The following is a 17,740-nucleotide window of genomic DNA, read 5'->3' as shown; positions in this document are numbered from 1 at the left end:
AAAGCCTCCTTGAGAAATGCCAATGGGCAAAAAAAATATGAAGGTGGTTAGCTATGCACATATTCAGAAGAGTAATCCAAGAAAAGGGTTTTTGTTATCAATATTTATTTATATTCTCTCTTTTCTTTTCTCCTCCTTAATATATTATAGCTTTATATTGTCTTTTAAGGGCTACTTCAGCTGTAAGATGCACATCATGATATATTTGCTATTATTGTTCAGTTCTATATGCTTTTAAATTTCCAGTGAGAGTTCTTCTTTGATCTGTATTTAGAAGCATCCTGTTTTTAAAATATACAAATGTATGAGCGTTTTTTCAAGTTTCTTTTCCCCCATCTATTAATTATTTAACCTAATGTAGTCAGAAGACATGACCTGTTTTCATTCCAACTCCTGAAACTTTGTGGTCACTGAGTATTAGAAAAGAATGTGTATTCTACGACTGTAGAGTACAAAGCTCTGAATCTTTCAACCAGATCACACTTGTTAGCTGTGTTGTTCCCTGTCTGTATGCTTACAGATGTTTATTCTCTTTGATTTATCCATAGATGAAAGAGATGAGTTAAAGATCTCTCATAATGATTATCTATGTCCAGTTTCTTCTAGTTCTAGCAGTCTTTGCTTTATTACATGTTGCTGTTATAGTACTAAGTGCAGATACTTTAGAAACTGGTATATCCTACTGGTAAACTAAACATTTATCATCAGATCGTATATATATATCTAGTAATACTTAGTGCCTTCAAGTCTAATTTATTAATATTTGCCTCAATTTCCTTTTGTTTAGTATTGACCTGATGTATCTTGTCCCATTCTTTTACTTTCAACCTTTCTCTAAGTTAATGTTTTAGGTATGCCTGATTCTCTTTTGTTTTCAATCCAACTCACGCCTTTCACTTGATACCTTGTGATTACTAGCATATTTTAATTTATATTAACCACTGTATTCTGTGTTGTTTGTCTCTTTTTTAAAAAGCTGTGTTTCTTTCTTGCCTTTCTTTGATTTAAATTCCCCCATACCCTCATTCATGCTCCTTATTTTCCCTTTACTGGTTTGGAAGATACACTTTAGTTCTATTTTTTCAGTGGTTACCCTTGAAATTTCATCAAGGCTTCTTAACTCAAAATCCGAACATTGGCCAGTATCTCTAGACCTCTCCCGAGTGTATAAGTATCTTACAGCTCTAATCATCCCTCTTCTGGTTGACCGGCTACTGCTGTCCAGCACACTAAACAGATATGATTTTTTTTACTTCTCTCACCCAATATTATTTTATACACTATTATTACTGTTTTACAACATCGGTGTTCGTTTATAGATTTACTACATTTGTTTTCTTTACTCATCTTTCCTTCCTGCATCTCAGATATTAGTCCTGAGATCATTTTCCTTATTCTTAAACTACATTGGTAAAAAGTTGGGGTCTTCTGCAAATACCATATGATTTCACTTACTTGTGGAATATAAAAACAAAGCAAAACAGAAGGAACAAAACAGCAGTAGACTCACAGACACTGAGAAAGGACTGGTGGTTACTATGGGGGAGGGGTGGGAATGGCTAAGAGGGAAGGGGAACAGGGGAAAAAGGGCACAAAAATTCTCAATCACACTGTAGGCTGCTCACAGGGATAGAAGTAATACAGCATGGAGAATATAGCCAATGATTCTGTAACATCTTTCTATGTTGACAGATAGTAGCTGTACTAGTGGGGATAAGGATTTAATAATATGGGCAACTGCTGAACCACTCTGTTGTATACCTGAAACTAAAATAAAACTGTGTATCAATTAAAAAAAAAAAAAGCTTAAAAAAGGCTGGGAATGTGTGGGGGCTGGGCACGGGGAGGGCTGTGCAACACAGAGAAGACAAGTAGTGATTCTACAGCATCTTACTACGCAGATGGACAGTGACTCTGAAGGGGGTTGTGGGGGGGACTTGGTGAAGGGGGGAACCTAGTAAACATAATGTTCCTCATGTAATTATAGATTAATGATAATTAATTAATTAATTAAGAAATAGATAGATAGATAGACAGACGGACCGACCGACAGTTAGTTGGGGTCTTCTGGTGGCAGATACCAGGTTGTTTTTATTTGTTTTTTAAATCTATAAACGTCTTTACTTCAAACTTGCTCTTAAAATACAGTTCCACAAGAGCATACAGTTCCCAATGGACAGTTTCTTTCAGCATTTAACACTATCACTTTGCCGTCCTCTGGCTTCCATCATTAAGACATCTGTTGCCCTTTGTAGATCATCTCTCTGGCTGCTTAACTGAAAGGCCTTTGTCCTTGGTGTTCTGCAATTTTACTATTAAATGTCTAGATATGAATTTCTCTTTGTTTAACCTGCTGGTGAATTGCTGGGCTCCCTGAATCTGAGGTTTCATATCATTTATCAACTATTAAACAATTCTCGGCCATTTATCTTTTTGATAATGGCATGCAAACCAGAAAAAGAAAAAAAACATAGAATAAGGGTGTATGTGTGGGAATCTCTTTAAGTCTTTCCATTATTTCCTTTTAATTTTTTTATTATATATTGGATCTGTATCCTCTATAACTCTAAATATCTTCTTTATTTTTTATGTCTTTATCCCTTTATGGTGCACTGTGGGAAGGATCTCAGCTCTATCAATCCATTTGTTTAGGTGTATCTAATGTACTGGTTTAGGTTTAACACATCAAGTCTTCTATTTGAATTATCTTTTCATTTCTAGAAATTCTATTTGTTTTTTTTTCAAATGTGCTTAGTTGTTTTGATAGTCACCCCTTAAGCATGTTTTCATTCCCCTTTTTAGTTAAAATATTTATTTTGGCAAGGGAAACGAGAGCAAAAATGAACAAGTGGGACTATATCAAGCTGAAAAGCTTCTGTAAAGCAAAGGACACCATCAATAGAACAAAAAGGCATCCTACAGTATGGGAGAATATGTTCATAAATGACAGATCCGATAAAGGGTTGACATCTAAAACATATAAAGAGCTCATGCACCACAACAAACAAAAAGCAAATAATCCAATTAAAAAATGGGTAGAGAATCTGAACAGACACTTCTCCAGAGAAGAAATTCAGATGGCCAACAGACACATGAAAAGATGCTCCACATGGCTAGTCATCAGAGAAATGCAAATTAAAACCACAATGAGATATCACCTCACACCAGTAAGGATCGCCACCATCCAAAAGACAAACAACAAATGTTGGCGAGGTTGTGGAGAAAGGGGAACCCTCCTGCACTGCTGGTGGGAATGTAAACTAGTTCAACCATTGTGGAAAGCAGTATGGAGGTTCTTCAAAAAGCTCAAAATAGAAATACCATTTGACCCAGGAATTCCACTTCGAGGAATTTACCCTAAGAATGCAGCAGCCCAATTTGAAAAAGACAGATGCACCCCTATCTGTATCGCAGCACTATTTACAATAGCCAAGAAATGGAAGCAACCTAAGTGTCCATCAGGAGATAAATGGATAAAGAAGATGTGGTACATATACACAATGGAATATTATTCAGCCATAAGAAGAACAAATCGTACTAAAGAAGAACAACAACATGGATGGAGCTAGAGGGTATTATGCTCAGTGAAATAAGCCAGGCGGAGAAAGATAAGTACCAAATGATTTCACTCATATGTGGAGTATAAGAACAAAGAAAAAACTGAAGGAACAAAACAGCAGCAGACTCACAGAACCCAAGAATGGACTAACAGTTACCAAACGGAAAGGGACTGGGGAGGATGGGTGGGAAGGGAGGGCTAAGAGGGGGTAAAAATAATGGTGGCATTACAATTAGCATGTATAATGTGGGGGGAGGAATGGGGAGGGCTGTGCAACACAGAGAAGACAAGTAGTGATTCTACAGCATCTTACTACGCTGATGGACAGTGACTGTAATGGGGTTTGTGGGGGGACTTGGTGAAGGGGGAGCCTAGTAAACATAATGTTCCTCATGTAATTATAGATTAATGATACCAAAATAAAAAATATATATTTTGTATTCTGTATCTGATAGTTCTAAAACCCAAAATCTCTAGATGGAAAATTTCATTGCTACTGATTCTACTGACTCTGATTCATGATAACTTTCCTAGTGTGTTACGTGATCTCTGTCTTTGAGCTCATTATTTCTTGGAAGATTTTCTAAGGAAATTCTCTGAAGATTTGGATGATTTATGTTTGCTTCTGCGAGATGCTTAAAGGTACTATAGGCCTGAGTCCACTGACAGTTCTTAGCTTGAGGTTTTTCAGACTACACCAATAGTGTAAATTCTACGTGCTAACCCATATTGAAGAAAGACACCTACTGGCCATGGATTCACACAGTTGACTTGATTTTTCAAAAATACATCCACTCAGAGCAAAGGTAATAAGAGCACAATTGTTTTTACTCTATGGGGTTTATTTTTTCCTACTTGCTGTTTTCCCTGAGAATGTAGTTTTTCCTGAATTTTTGCCTACTCTGGGGTGACCTCTCATGTGGCTCCTCACCCCCACCCCACCAAGTGCTAAAGCTCTATACCAGTGCTTCTCGACCTTTCTCACAGCATAACACACATAGAAAATGATACTCGTCTGGTCCACTGACATAAACAGAAGGGCTGCCTGAGGGCAGAGAACACCAGTCCTGGAGGGTGGGGCTTGCCCAAGGACTAAAGCAACACCTCGCCACTCTATCACCCATGCACAGCACTCTTCTGGCACAGGAAGGCTCTGCTCTAAGACACCCTGATCCTGCGGAGCCTCTGTGGTCTTGGGCTTCCCTATCTGTACCCTTTCAAACTTTATTATTTCACTGATTAGTAAAACTGAAGAAATTTTTAGGGACTGGCATATGCCTGCCAATTTTGTACTTAAAAAATGAGGATGGTAAAAAAATAAAAACCTTTTTTACCACCTACACCACTATTTCATAAAAGACATTTCAATACCAAAACCAAAAAAAAAAAAAAAAAAGATGAACATTTCAGAGTAACACAAAGAAATTTGATTTAATACGTTTAGTTCTAGTTTGCTAAGGACGGATATGGACCTCTGGGCTGGCATGTGAGACCACTGACCTAGAGACTAAAGAGACTGAATCCATCCCTTTGCATAAATAAAACAGCTTCTTGGAAAATTGGCTTATTTTTACCTTTTTTCACAAGAGACTCCATCGATATCCATGCTCTGGGAACGTGAGAGAGACTGAGATTGTGTTTCAAGGCTATTGGAGGGCGAGCTGCTGAGAGAACTGACTCCTTCACTGCTCTGGCTTCGGTGGGCCACTCCTAACCAGGGCAGACAGGGAGGAGGAAGATACATGTGAGGTAACTTTAAAGCTATTTGTAAACAACACAACTGTCATTCATATCATGGTAGCGACTAATTTCTCATTCCTAAGATTACATACACTAAATGTTAATATAGTATTAAAGTCATAGGAACGTTAACAAGAAATCATACTTTTATAAATACATATCATGAGGTCAGTAATAGCACTACATCTCATACAGAAAACTGAGTGCTTCTCTTTCTCCAAGCTGGTTCCCAAATACAAATTAGTTTCCATGATAATCCAGAAAAATCCTTGAAATGTGCCAAAAATAAGACACATTAAACATAGAGACACAGACACAGACAGACGTGTGATAAAGCAAATACAGTAAGACGTTAATGGTAGAATCTAGATGGTGGGTATATAGGTACTCACTTCAAAATCTTTCAACTTTGCTGTAAGCTTAAAATTTTCATAATAAAATGTTGAAAACATGCAAATAGATGAATCTAAGCCATGTCTTTAAATATAGATCAATTCATTTATTGATTGAACACATTATCTGTGATAGTTTGGGAAAAATAAGCCTTGTCTTTGATATTGTCCTCACCCATGTCATAGAGCATTCAGTATAGTGAACCATAGCCATAAGTATGGGAATAGATTATTTCTCATCAATGTTTTTTTTTAATTTTTATTTTGGTATCATAATCTACACTTAGATGAGGAACACTATGTTTACTAGACTCCCCCCATCACCAAGTTCCCCCCACAAACCCCAGTGCAGTGTTTGTCCATCATCATAGTAAGATGTTGTAGAATCACTACTTGCCTTCTCTGTGTTGCACAGCCCTCCCCGTGCCCGCCCCATATTATGCATGCTAATCATAATGCCCCTTTTCTTCCCCCCCTTATCCCTCCCTTCCCACCCATCCTCCCCAGTCCCTTTCCCTTTGGTAACTGTTAGTCCATTCTTGGGTTCTGAGAGTCGGCTGCTGTTTTGCTCCTTCAGTTTTTCTTTGTTCTTATACTCCACATATGAGTGAAATCATTTGGTACTTGTCTTTCTCTGCCTGGCTTATTTCACTGAGCATAATACCCTCTAGCTCCATCCATGTTGTTGCAAACGGTAGGATTTGTTTTATTCTTATGGCTGAATAATATTCCATTGTGTATATGTACCACATCTTCTTTATCCATTCATCTACTGATGGACACTTAGGTTGCTTCCATTTCTTGGCTATTGTAAATAGTGCTGCGATACAGATAGGGGTGCATCTGTCTTTTTCAAATTGGGCTGCTGCATTCTTAGGGTAAATTCCTAGGAGTGGAATTCCTGGGTCAAATGGTATTTCTATTTTGAGTTTTTTGAGGAACCTCCATACTGCTTCTCATCAATGTTTTTACAGTCACATTGTTCATAAAAATTTTTTAATTACTTTAGCCCGAGGAATACCTTTCTACAAAAAAAAAAAAGTTTACCCAGGCATTCATATGTACTTTAAAAAATACATACCAATGCTGCTGAGAGGAAAATGAGATGCTCATGTTTGAAAAAACAAAACTTCAGTTACCATTTGTAGCTGAAACAACTACCAAGTGGATAAAGGATTAGCTCTCCCAGCGTACCGAGAAAGCAAACTAGCCACCCTTTCATGGCTCTCTGCATCGGAAAGCATTACAAAACATTTACCCATTCTTGACAGCAGGTTTTAACATGTACCTGTTTATTAAAACTTCTGCAAGACTCATGCAGGCAATGAGAAATTAAATTTTCACTATTACAGACCACAAACTTTTAGAAGAAAACATAGGCAAAAACCTCTTGAATATAAACATGAGTAACTTTTTCCTGACATCTCCTCAGACAAGGGAAACAAAAGCAAAAATGAACAAATGAGACTACATCAAACTAAAAACCTTCTGTACAGCAAAGGACACCATCAGCAGAACAAAAAGCCATCTTACAGTATGGGAGAAAATATTCATAAGTGACATATTTGACAAGGGCTTAACATCCAAATTATATAAAGAACTCACACGCCTCAACACTCAAAAAACAAATAACCTGCAGAGGATATGAACAGACATTTCTCCAATGAAGAAATTCAGATGGCCAAAGGCACATGAAAAAATGCTCCATATCGCTAATTATCAGGGAAATACAAATTAAAATTACAATGAGATATCATCTCACACCAGTTACGATGGCCAACATCCAAAAGACAAGGAACAACAAATGCTGGCGAGGATGCAGAGAAAGGGGAACCCTCCTACACTGCTGGTGGGAAGGTAAATTAGTTCAACCAGTGAGGAAAGCAATATGGAGGTTCCTCAAAAAACTAAAAATAGAAATAGCATTTGACCCAGGAATTCCACTCCTAGGAATTTACCCAAAGGAAAAAGATCTCATATTCAAAAAGACATATGCACCCCTATGTTTATTACAGCATTATTTACAATAGCCAAGATATGGAAGCAACCTAGGTGTCCATCAATAGATGAATGAATAAAGAAGATGTGGTACATATACACAATGGAATACTATTCAGCCATAAGAAGAAAACAAATCCTACCATTTGCAACAACATGGATGGAGCTAGAGGGTATTAGGCTCAGTGAAATAAGCCAGGTGGAGAAAGACAAGTACCAAATGATTTCCCTCATTTGTGGAGTATAACAATGAAGCAAAACTGAAGGAACAAAACAGCAGCAGACTCACAAACTCCAAGAAGGGACTAGCGGTTACCAAAGGGGAGGGGTGTGGGAGGGCAGGTTGGGAGGGAAGGAGAATGGGACTGAGGGGTACTATGATTGGTACACATGGTGTGTGTGGGGTCACAGGGAAGACAGTGTAGCACAGAGAAGACAAGTAATAACTCTGTGGCATCCTATTATGCTGATGGACAGTGACTGCAATGAGGTGTGGGGGTGACTTGATAATTTAGGTGAATGTAGTAGCCACAATGTTTTTCATGTGAAACCTTCATAAGAGTGTATATCAGTGATACCTTAATAAAAAAAAATTCACTAAGTAACTTGAGTCAAGTAAAATATGGAAAGCTTCTAATGTAGTGTGAATTCTGAAATAATCTTGTAGAAGACAGTAAAACTTTGAAAGTCATTAATTCAAGTTGTTTAATTCAATGTACATTCTCAATGAATATTTATTGAAGGAAAAAGTAACAGCGCATCAATAATGTCCTTAGGAGAGTATTGTTTTTATTTATCACAATGAAAGGTATGACAATTTTTAAATGATATTAAACAATAAAGTTCAGTAATTTTTATTGTCTATCAATTAAGTTACCTTTAAATTTTCTTCCTTAAAAAACCAGTTCTAAAACTGATAATTACAGTAAGTTGTTTAAAACACTGTATTTGTAACATAATATATGTTATACTATGTGTACAATAATTCTACAGTAATACATAACCAAAGTATTCCATATAGTATACTGTATTTACAGTATTTTTGTAGGACATCAAGGATATCATCTGAATACTTTTTGTCCTGAATCCTCCATGTGATCTTCACATTCTGGGTCAAATGGGGCAATTTTCTCCAGAATTTATGATGTCCCTCAATCTCTACACACCATCTAGAATCTAGGAGTGGCCTCACCACTTTCTTAAACTTAAAAAAAAAAAAAAAAAGAAAGAAAAAAAAAAGGATGGTCTTTTAAAATTTATTTAGAATCAATAAATTAAATATTGTGACTAAAAACAAATCAAAGCAATAGTACAAAATATCATCTTGTTTTCAAACCACACACTCTTACTGTCTTCATTCTCTTGAGAAATCAGTCAGGGAACCAAATTTCAAGGAGCACAGATTTCCCCCCTTCCTCAGCTCCACACATCCAGATGTTAAACGATTCGAAAGCAGACGTAACTCCTCTCGTCCTCTTTTAGAAGACGGGTAAAATCTTTATAGATCAACTTAAAAACAAATCTTCAAACAGTGAGGGTGTGTGTCCAAAGAATGGAGCAAGTTGTATCTGCTTAATAAGACATGAAATACAAACTTCAGGATGGCAGCTTTCCATACTTTCATGACTTGTGAGAGCTTGTTAAAGGTAAATTATGCACTCTATAAGAGAAGGCCAGAATTTTAAAGGAAGTAAGAAGGATTTTATTTCTGCAGTATTTTCCTCCCAGTACTGTTGTATTTCCTGAATGATATTCCTTTTCGGTATAAACCAGACCAAACACCCATTTTTATGCAGTAACACCCATTTTTATGCAGTGTTCCAGTTTTAAACACACACACATGCTCAGGCTTGCTAACTTCTAGCATAAAAAGGAGCACAGAATTGCCAAAAGGGGCCTTAAAACCTCAGTAAGGCTGTTAAATGGGTGGTGGCGGGGGCGGGGGGTGGGGGGTGACTTTAAAGATCTTTTCCAAACCTCCTCTTTTATTCCTCTTTTATGGAGAAGATGATTAAGATCTATGAAGTCTAAGAACTTCATTAAGTACCCTCAGCAAGTCAGAGACAGAGCAAAGATTAAACAACCACCCCAAAAAGCTGCTATTTTGCTCTTCTCTAAACTGCTGAACATTTCTTCAATCACAGCTATTTTAAACAAAAGAGAAATGCTTTATACATTTTAAAATTACAAAAACAAAACTTAAAAGATAATAGCATTTTATAAAACAAACCATTCATTCTACTAATTAAATTATAAAGCTTATATATAGAGACTTTGATAGTGACCTAAGCTAAATGTTTAATATTCATGGAAAATACAAAAAAGTACACTCATATCGTAGGGGCTAATACCAAACCTTACCTCTCAACACTACTTATAATTAACGTATTCTATCCTAGAAAACAGACTGACATAATTTGTTGAGCAGATAATTTATTGGTGACAACATTTTGTTTTTGTGAACAAACACAAATAAAATGAATTTTGAAACCTGTAAAGAAATAGTATTACTTAAAAATTGGGACAAGAAAACCACTAACTCAAATTAGAAAATTCCTTTAATCTTCATGTTGATGAGGTAGAATACCCCCTTCCTTAACCGTTAAAAGGGTGAATCATGCAAAGAATCATACACCTGGCAATCAAAGGACCAAGACTGCTCCTTGGAGAAATGTCTGACTTTAGTGCTGGTGCAGAGAAAATACAAGATGAACCCAGCATCACAGAGTGTGAAAGGGGGAGAGCTCAAAAATAAGTACATACATACATACAGAAAAATAAATAGAGAAATAGATGAATGAATGAATGAATGAATGAAGGATGTGCACTCAGACAGGCAGAGGACTCAGCCTGAAAGAGATCCCAAAGACCAAAGCTGGAACAGTATGTGTAAAACAGGTAATGTAAAAATACATAACACAGTAATTAATCTACCTGAGTCCATGTCGATATAATGAGGGTTAAATAGAGAGCTGGGAGAAGGGACAAATATCTCTTCCAGAAGAATTCCAAATAATACATGCAGCTAACTCTTCCTTCCAGCAAGTAAAGCTGAATGCCCATTGCCAAGTGAGCTCAACTTAGGAACTCAATTCCACTGAGTCTGGAAAAGGAAAAATTGTAACTTCACAGTGGAGAGACCTGGCTTAACGAGGTGGCGAAGGTCAGCATCACTGGGGATGTTGTGTGGACACTGTCACCTGGAGATGATGTGACAGGAAGGGCATTTTAACTCTGTGGGTAAAATTGCAGTATTTCCAGAATTTCTCGCCTGGCTTTCGTGCATCTCCATATCAGCAGGCGTTTCCAAGGGGTGGAGAGCGGTAGTTCATCTCCATATCAGTGGGTAATTACCTGGGGTGAGCAAGGGCGTATCTGGAGCAGAGAGGTTGGGGGCAATCTTCGCTCTGCTGCAGCAGGAGAGACAATGCGGGACAGCTGTTTGTAAGCAATAAACAGGTTTTAAACTTTATTTCTCCCTTTGACTGATTTTGGTTTCAGCGAGGTATTTTGCTCCGGGATTTCCCCTCCCCGGATTTACAAACTGTGACAGGCTTCTCCCAAAACCCCAGTCTAACCTCGAGAAAAACACCAAGGACAATTTAAAGGACAATCTACAAAGTGCTCTTCAAAACTTTCAAGATAATGAAAAACATGGAAAGACTGAGAAAAAGTCACAGAGCAAAGGAGTCTCAGGATTCTCATGTTTAGTTAATAGTAACACACCAAGGTTAATTTCTGAGTTTTGACGAATGTACCAATTATTAACAATAGGGGACTCAGGGTGAAGTATATATTAGAATTCTCTATACTATATTTGCAACTTTTCTATAAATCTGAAAAATAATTTTATAATAATAATAATGATGATGTTATAATTTTTGGAATTACCAAAATAAATGTTTATTTTACAAGTCTAAGATTGGAACTCATGATTTTTAGTTACATGACCTTCAGCAAGTCACTTAATAGTTTCAGTTGTAAACTGATAATGTTGCTATCTATGGCCCACCTCACAGTCCTGTTATGACCATCCAATAAAATAAATGAGAGGGTATTTATACAGACATACTTAAATGCATCAGACAAGAATGGAATGGGAAATACAAACTCCCAAGTTTAAAAGACAGATTAACTTTTGTTAACTCAGTACCTTCCTCTGATCTACCCTGGTCTCAGGACGTTTGAGTACTAGGTAAGAGGCTGGGGCACACTTTACCAGTCTTCAAGGACTTTTATTCACAGCCTCTCAGTTAAAATAATCACACAAAGTACAATTCCTATCAATTCTCTGATGGTTCTACAATTACATTACTTGTTTAAAAAGCTCATGATGAACAAACAAATGTAAATTATAGTCTACCTAACTCATGTATTCTACAAAGGATGTGTAAGTGTAACTGGATTTTGAGTTCCCTAAGAGTCATGACACTTCAATAGCTTTCACAGTAAATAGTAACTATTCACTGAATACAAAAGGGCTTTTAAAGCTACTTTCCAAATTTATGGTTGCAGCACCAAATGCAAAGGACACTATCAGTGAACTATGACACTTGCTCAATCATTTCAGATCCAAATGTCTGTTTCTCCATCTGTAGAATTAAACAAAAAGAAAAATCTCCAGCCCCTTCCAGTTCTAATAGTTAGAAATTATGTATTCAATTTTTAAAACTGCTGCATATTTATAATAACAAGTCAAAATACTGTATCAGGCAACCCCTCTTAAAACATACACAAATTTTAGAGACAGAAGAAACCGAACCATGCAACACTGCTTTGGGGGGGCACTTTCTGGGAGCTCTGTGAAGGCTTTCTCTAAAGTTGCTTTTAAGCTAGTTTCTTTTCTCTCCTATGTTCAGTCACCTATTTGAACGAACTGCCTGCCCATAATCAAGAGTTCTGGGGTGACTGAGGCAAAAATGTATGTTTTAGGCTCACAAAACCATGACAGGATTGCATGAGGCAGGATGGAACAGAAAGAAGTTTTGTTCAGTTAAGGAAAGGGTGGATAAGACAACACGGAAGGGGAGTGGCTCAAGAGTCCACTTCAAGTGCCAGAACCCGAAGGATATCCATTTGCCAGGGGCTAGTTGGGACTCAATACTGAAGCCTCTGAAAGTGTGAACATCCAACTGCAGTCATTAAAGGGTAAGACCCTTCTTTTTGTTGCTGTTGTTGTTAAGGTATCATTGATATACACTCTTATGAAGGCTTCACATGAAAAACATTGTGGTTATTATATTCACCCTTATTATCGAGTCCCCCACATACCCCATTGCAGTCACTGTCCATCAGTGGAGTAAGATGACACAGATTCACTATTTGTCTTCCCTGAGCTACACTCTCTTCCCCGTGACCCCGCACACACCATGTGTACCAATCATGATACCCCACAATCTCTTCTCCCTCCCTCCCCACATGCCTTCCCACATCCCTCCCCTTTGGTAACCACTAGGCCCTTCTTGGAGTCTGTGAATCTGCTGCTGTTTTGTTCCTTCAGTTTCGCTTCATTGTTATACTCCACAAATGAGGGAAATCATTTGGTACTTGTCTTTCTCCACCTGGCTTATTTCACTGAGCCTAATACCCTCTAGCTCCATCCATGTTGTTGCAAATGGCAGTATTTGTTTTCTTCTTATGGCTGAATAGTATTCCATTGTATATATGTACCACATCTTCTTTATCCATTCATCTACTGATGGACACTTAGGTTCCTTCCATATCTTAGCTACTGTAAATAGTGCTGTAATAAACAGAGGGGTGCATATGTCTTTTTGAATCTGAGAAGTGGTTTCCTTTAGGTAAATTCCTACGAGTGGAATTCCTGGGACAAATAGTATTTCTATTTTTCATTTTTTGAGGAACCTCCATATTGCTTTCCACAATGGTTGAACTAGCTTACATTCCCATCAGCAGTGCAGGAGGGTTCCCCTTTCTCTGCATCCTCACCAGCATTTGTTGTTCCTAGTCTTTTCCATGTTGGCCATCCTAACTGGTGTGAGGTGATATCTCATTGTGGTTTTAATTTGCATTTCCCTGATAATTAGTGATGTGGAGCATCTTTTCATGTGTCTGTTGGCCATTTGTCTGTTCATGTCCTCTGCCCATTTTTTAATAGGATTATTTGATTTTGGGGTGTTGAGGTGTGCAAGTTCTTTATTCTTTATATATTTTGGATGTTAACCCCTTGTCCAATATGTTTTTCACAAATATAGTCTCCCATACTGTAGGATGCCTTTTTGTTCTGCTGATGGTGTCCTTTGCTGTACAGACGCTTTTTAGCATGATGTAGTCCCATTTGTTCATTTTTTATTTTGTTTCCCTTGCCCAAGGAGATGCGTTCAGAAAAAAGTTGCTCATGTTTATATGCAAGAGATTTTTGCCTATGTTTTCTTTTAAGACTTTTATGGTTTCATGACTTATATTCAGGTCTTTGATCCATTTTCAGTTTACTTTTGTGTATGGGATTACACAATAACCCAGTTTCGTTCTCCTGCATATAGCTGTCCAGTTTTGCCAACACCAGCTGTTGAAGAAACTGTCATTTCCCCATTGTATATCCATGGCTCCTTTATCATATATTAATTGCCCATATATGCCTGGGTTTATACCTGGGCTCTCTAGTCTGTTCCACTGGTCTATGGGTCTGTTCTTGTGCCAGTACCAAATTGTCTTGATTATCATGACTTTGTAATACAGCTTCTGGTTCCATATGAATTTTAGAACTCTTTACTCTAGTTCGTTGAAGAATGCTGTTGGTATTTTGAGAGGAATTGCATTGAATTGTAGAATGCTTTAGGCAGGATGGCCGTTTTGACAATATTTATTCTTTCTAGCCATGAGCATGGGATGTGTTTCTATTTATTGGTTTCTTCTTTAATTTCTCTCATGCGTGTCTTACAGTTTTCAGAGTATAGGTCTTTCACTTCCTTGGATAGGTTTATTCCTAGGTATTTTATTCTTTTTGATGCAATTGTGAATGGAATTGTTTTCCTGATTTCTCTTTCTGCTAGTTCATCATTAGTGTATAGGAATGCAACAGATTTCTGTGTATTAATTTTGTATCCTGCAGCTTTGCTGAATTCAGATATTAGTTCTAGTAGTTTTGGAGTGGATTCTTCAGGGTATTTTATGTACAAATATCATGTCATCTGCAAACAGGACAGTTTGACTTCTTCCTTACCAATCTGGATGCCTTTTATTCCTTTGTGTGTCTGATTGCCGTGGCGAGGACCTCCACAACTATGTTGAATAAAAGTGGGAAGAGTGGCATCCTTTTCTTCTTCCTGATCTTAAAGGAAAAGCTGTCAGCTTCTCGCTGTTAAGTATGATGTTGGCTGTGGGTTTGTCATTTATGGCCTTTATTATGTTGAGGTACTTGCCCTCTGTACCCATTTTGTTGAGAGTTTTTTTCATGAATGGACGTTGAATTTTTTCAAAAGCTTTTTCAGCATCTGTGGAGATGATCATGTGGTTTTTGTCCTTTTTTTGTTGATGTGGATGATGTTGATGGATTTTCGAATGTTGTACCATCCTTGCACTCCTGGAATGATCATGATGGATGTTCTTTTTGACGTATTTTTGAATTAGTTTGCTAATATGGAAAGACCCTCTGCAACCAAAGTTTTCAAAATCTTAATTTTTCCCCCTCTTGATTATTCTTAATTTTTATTGAGGTTTAACCAACATGTAACATTATATTCAATTCAGGTGTGCAACATGATTCAATGTTTGTATATATACAAAACGTCACCACAGTAAATCTAGTGAACATCCATTACCATACACAGTTACAAAATTTTTTCTTGTGATGAGTACTTCTAAGATCTACTCTCTTAACAACTTTCAAATATTCAATACAACATTATTAACTATAGTCACCATGCTACACATTATCCGGATTCATGACTTATTTATTTCATAACTGGAAGTTTGTAACTTTTGGTAACCTTCACCCATTTTGCCACCACCCCCCAATCTGCCCCTGGCAACCATCAATCTGTTCTCTGTTATCTGTCAGCATGTTTTGTTGTTATTTGCTTGTCTGTTTTATTCCTGATATAATGAATTACAAGAAATGCGTATCTGGTTATTCATATGACCAAATACGTATTTCCGAAGTATATTTGGTCTTCATCCACAGTTCCTGAAAACACTGCATAGTCCTAAAGGTGAAATAGATGTTTTTTCATGTTAATGGAGACTTTTGGAACCCCACCCAAGGGCAGGGGCTAGAGGTTGAATCAGCCAATGGCCAATGATCTAGTCAACCATGACTATGCATTTGAAGCCCTCACAAACCCCTCTGAGAAGAGCTTATCTCTGCTCTGCTCCGTAGGATCCTGCTTCTTGGTTGGAGAGAGCTTCTATGCTCGGGGAAACAGAACCCTCCAGGTGCCGTGGAGCCAGGCTCCGAGCTCTATTAGGATAGCAGCTCCTTTATTTGGGACCTTGCCCGCTGTCTCTCTCATCTGGCTGTTAACTTGTACCCTTGATGGTATCCTTTACTAAACTGGTAAACGTCTGTTTTCCTGAGTTCTGTGAGCCACTCTAGCAAATTAATCAAACCTTAGGGAGAGGTCGCTGGAATCTCCAATCTGTCGCAGGTACGTCAGAAGCACAGCGCCTGGGGCTTGCGATCAGTGCCTGGAGTAGGGGACAGAGGGCAGTCTTGTAGGATGGAGCCCTTAACCTGCGTATCTGGTGCTGTCTCCCGACAGATAGCATCAAAATTGAGGTGAGTTCTTGGACACCCTGCTGGCGTTTGAGAACTGCTTGGTGTTAGTATATGTGGGAAGACTCTCTCCCACATACTTACACACATTGGAACAATAACATTGTTGTTATTATATATGTATGTAGCAAAAAAATACACCATTGCATTTGGTGTTGGATGAGAGGCAATCACAGTTCCATATATAAGTGACACTGTACAGTATGTGTCTTTCTCTGTCTTACTCCACTTAGCATAACACCCTCAAGGCCCACTCATATCATGGCAAATGTTAAGATTCCATTACTTTTCGTGGCCAAATAGTATTCCACTGTATATATACAGCACATTTTCTTTATTCACTTACCCATCTATGGACACTTAAGTTGTTTCCATATCTTGGCTACTGTAAATACTGCTGCAACTCCATGTCAAAACAGGAAGCTGATTCCCAGAGATACACACCTCTCACTACCAAGATATCAGCCCTTTTCCCAGATTCACAAAGTAATTACCATAACCCTAGGAATAATGGGTACATGATGGAGCCCATTATAATAAGAACACAAATAAAACATGCCCCACTTTAGTAACTCAGAAAACTAAAATGTACAATCTAACAAGCAAAGGATTTCAACCACAACTAGGAGCCTCCCCGCTCAGCAACCTTTTAGGGGTCGTGCTGCAGCCCTCTGGCCTTGTGGCTCCTGCCTGAGCCTCAGCTTCCAGCGAGCTCCTTAACCTCCCTCCAGGCCAGTCCTCTCCTTTCCCCCTCCCTCCCGAAGCTGAAGACCACGTGGAAACAACAGGGTTTTCTTCTGAAGAAGAAAAAAAATGATTTCAACACAGGATGAGCATTCAATGACAGGACAAAGTTACAATTTTATTGTCACTTCTAATACTATTCTTAGCCAAAGTCAAATTTAGTATAAAAGTATGATTTTGATTTAGTGAAATGCCTACAAATGCACTACTATTTGACAGTGATGCTCACTTTCAAAACTGGAGAAGGAAGTTGAGGGGAGACTGAAGACTACTGCCCTACCCAAGGGATGCATCAAGCAGCACCAAGCCCATTCTTGCCCCAGGACCTCTGCATCTGCTGTTCCTTCTGTCTGTAAAGATACCCCCACAGATATCCACATGGTTTGCTCCGTAGCTTGACTCAGGCTTAGGCTAAAATGGCATCTTCTTAATGAGGCCTGTAGTTGACTATTTAACTTAAATAGCAGTGCCTCCCTCCCCCCAGCAGTATTACTCCATTGTAACTCTCAGCTTTTCTCTGCAATTATTGCAAGCTGGCAGACTTCACAATTAAAAAAAAAAACTGACCATTTT

The 17,740-nt window shown here is 38.0% G+C and overlaps 1 protein-coding gene across 6 annotated transcripts in view; it reads right to left on the bottom strand.

Moving 5' to 3' along the window:
- The window catches only part of UBE4B (ubiquitination factor E4B), a 137,562-nt gene that overhangs the window by 60,724 nt on the left and 59,098 nt on the right, over nucleotides 1-17,740 (bottom strand). For 5 of the 6 annotated variants that reach the window (XM_036999746.2, XM_036999747.2, XM_036999748.2 and 2 more), the window contains one exon: nucleotides 5,134-5,269. In XM_036999746.2, the coding sequence (XP_036855641.1) occupies nucleotides 5,134-5,269 (136 nt within the window). Of the gene's footprint in view, nucleotides 1-5,133; nucleotides 5,270-16,257; nucleotides 16,336-17,740 lie in introns of those variants that run through there. The other variant, XM_036999749.2, reaches the window with a different exon arrangement.

Source organism: Manis javanica, chromosome 4 (assembly GCF_040802235.1).
Source record: "Manis javanica isolate MJ-LG chromosome 4, MJ_LKY, whole genome shotgun sequence".
NCBI lineage: Eukaryota > Metazoa > Chordata > Mammalia > Pholidota > Manidae > Manis > Manis javanica.
The sequence above is the reverse complement of the archived record's forward strand: the minus strand, read 5'-3'. Positions and strand labels throughout refer to the sequence as shown.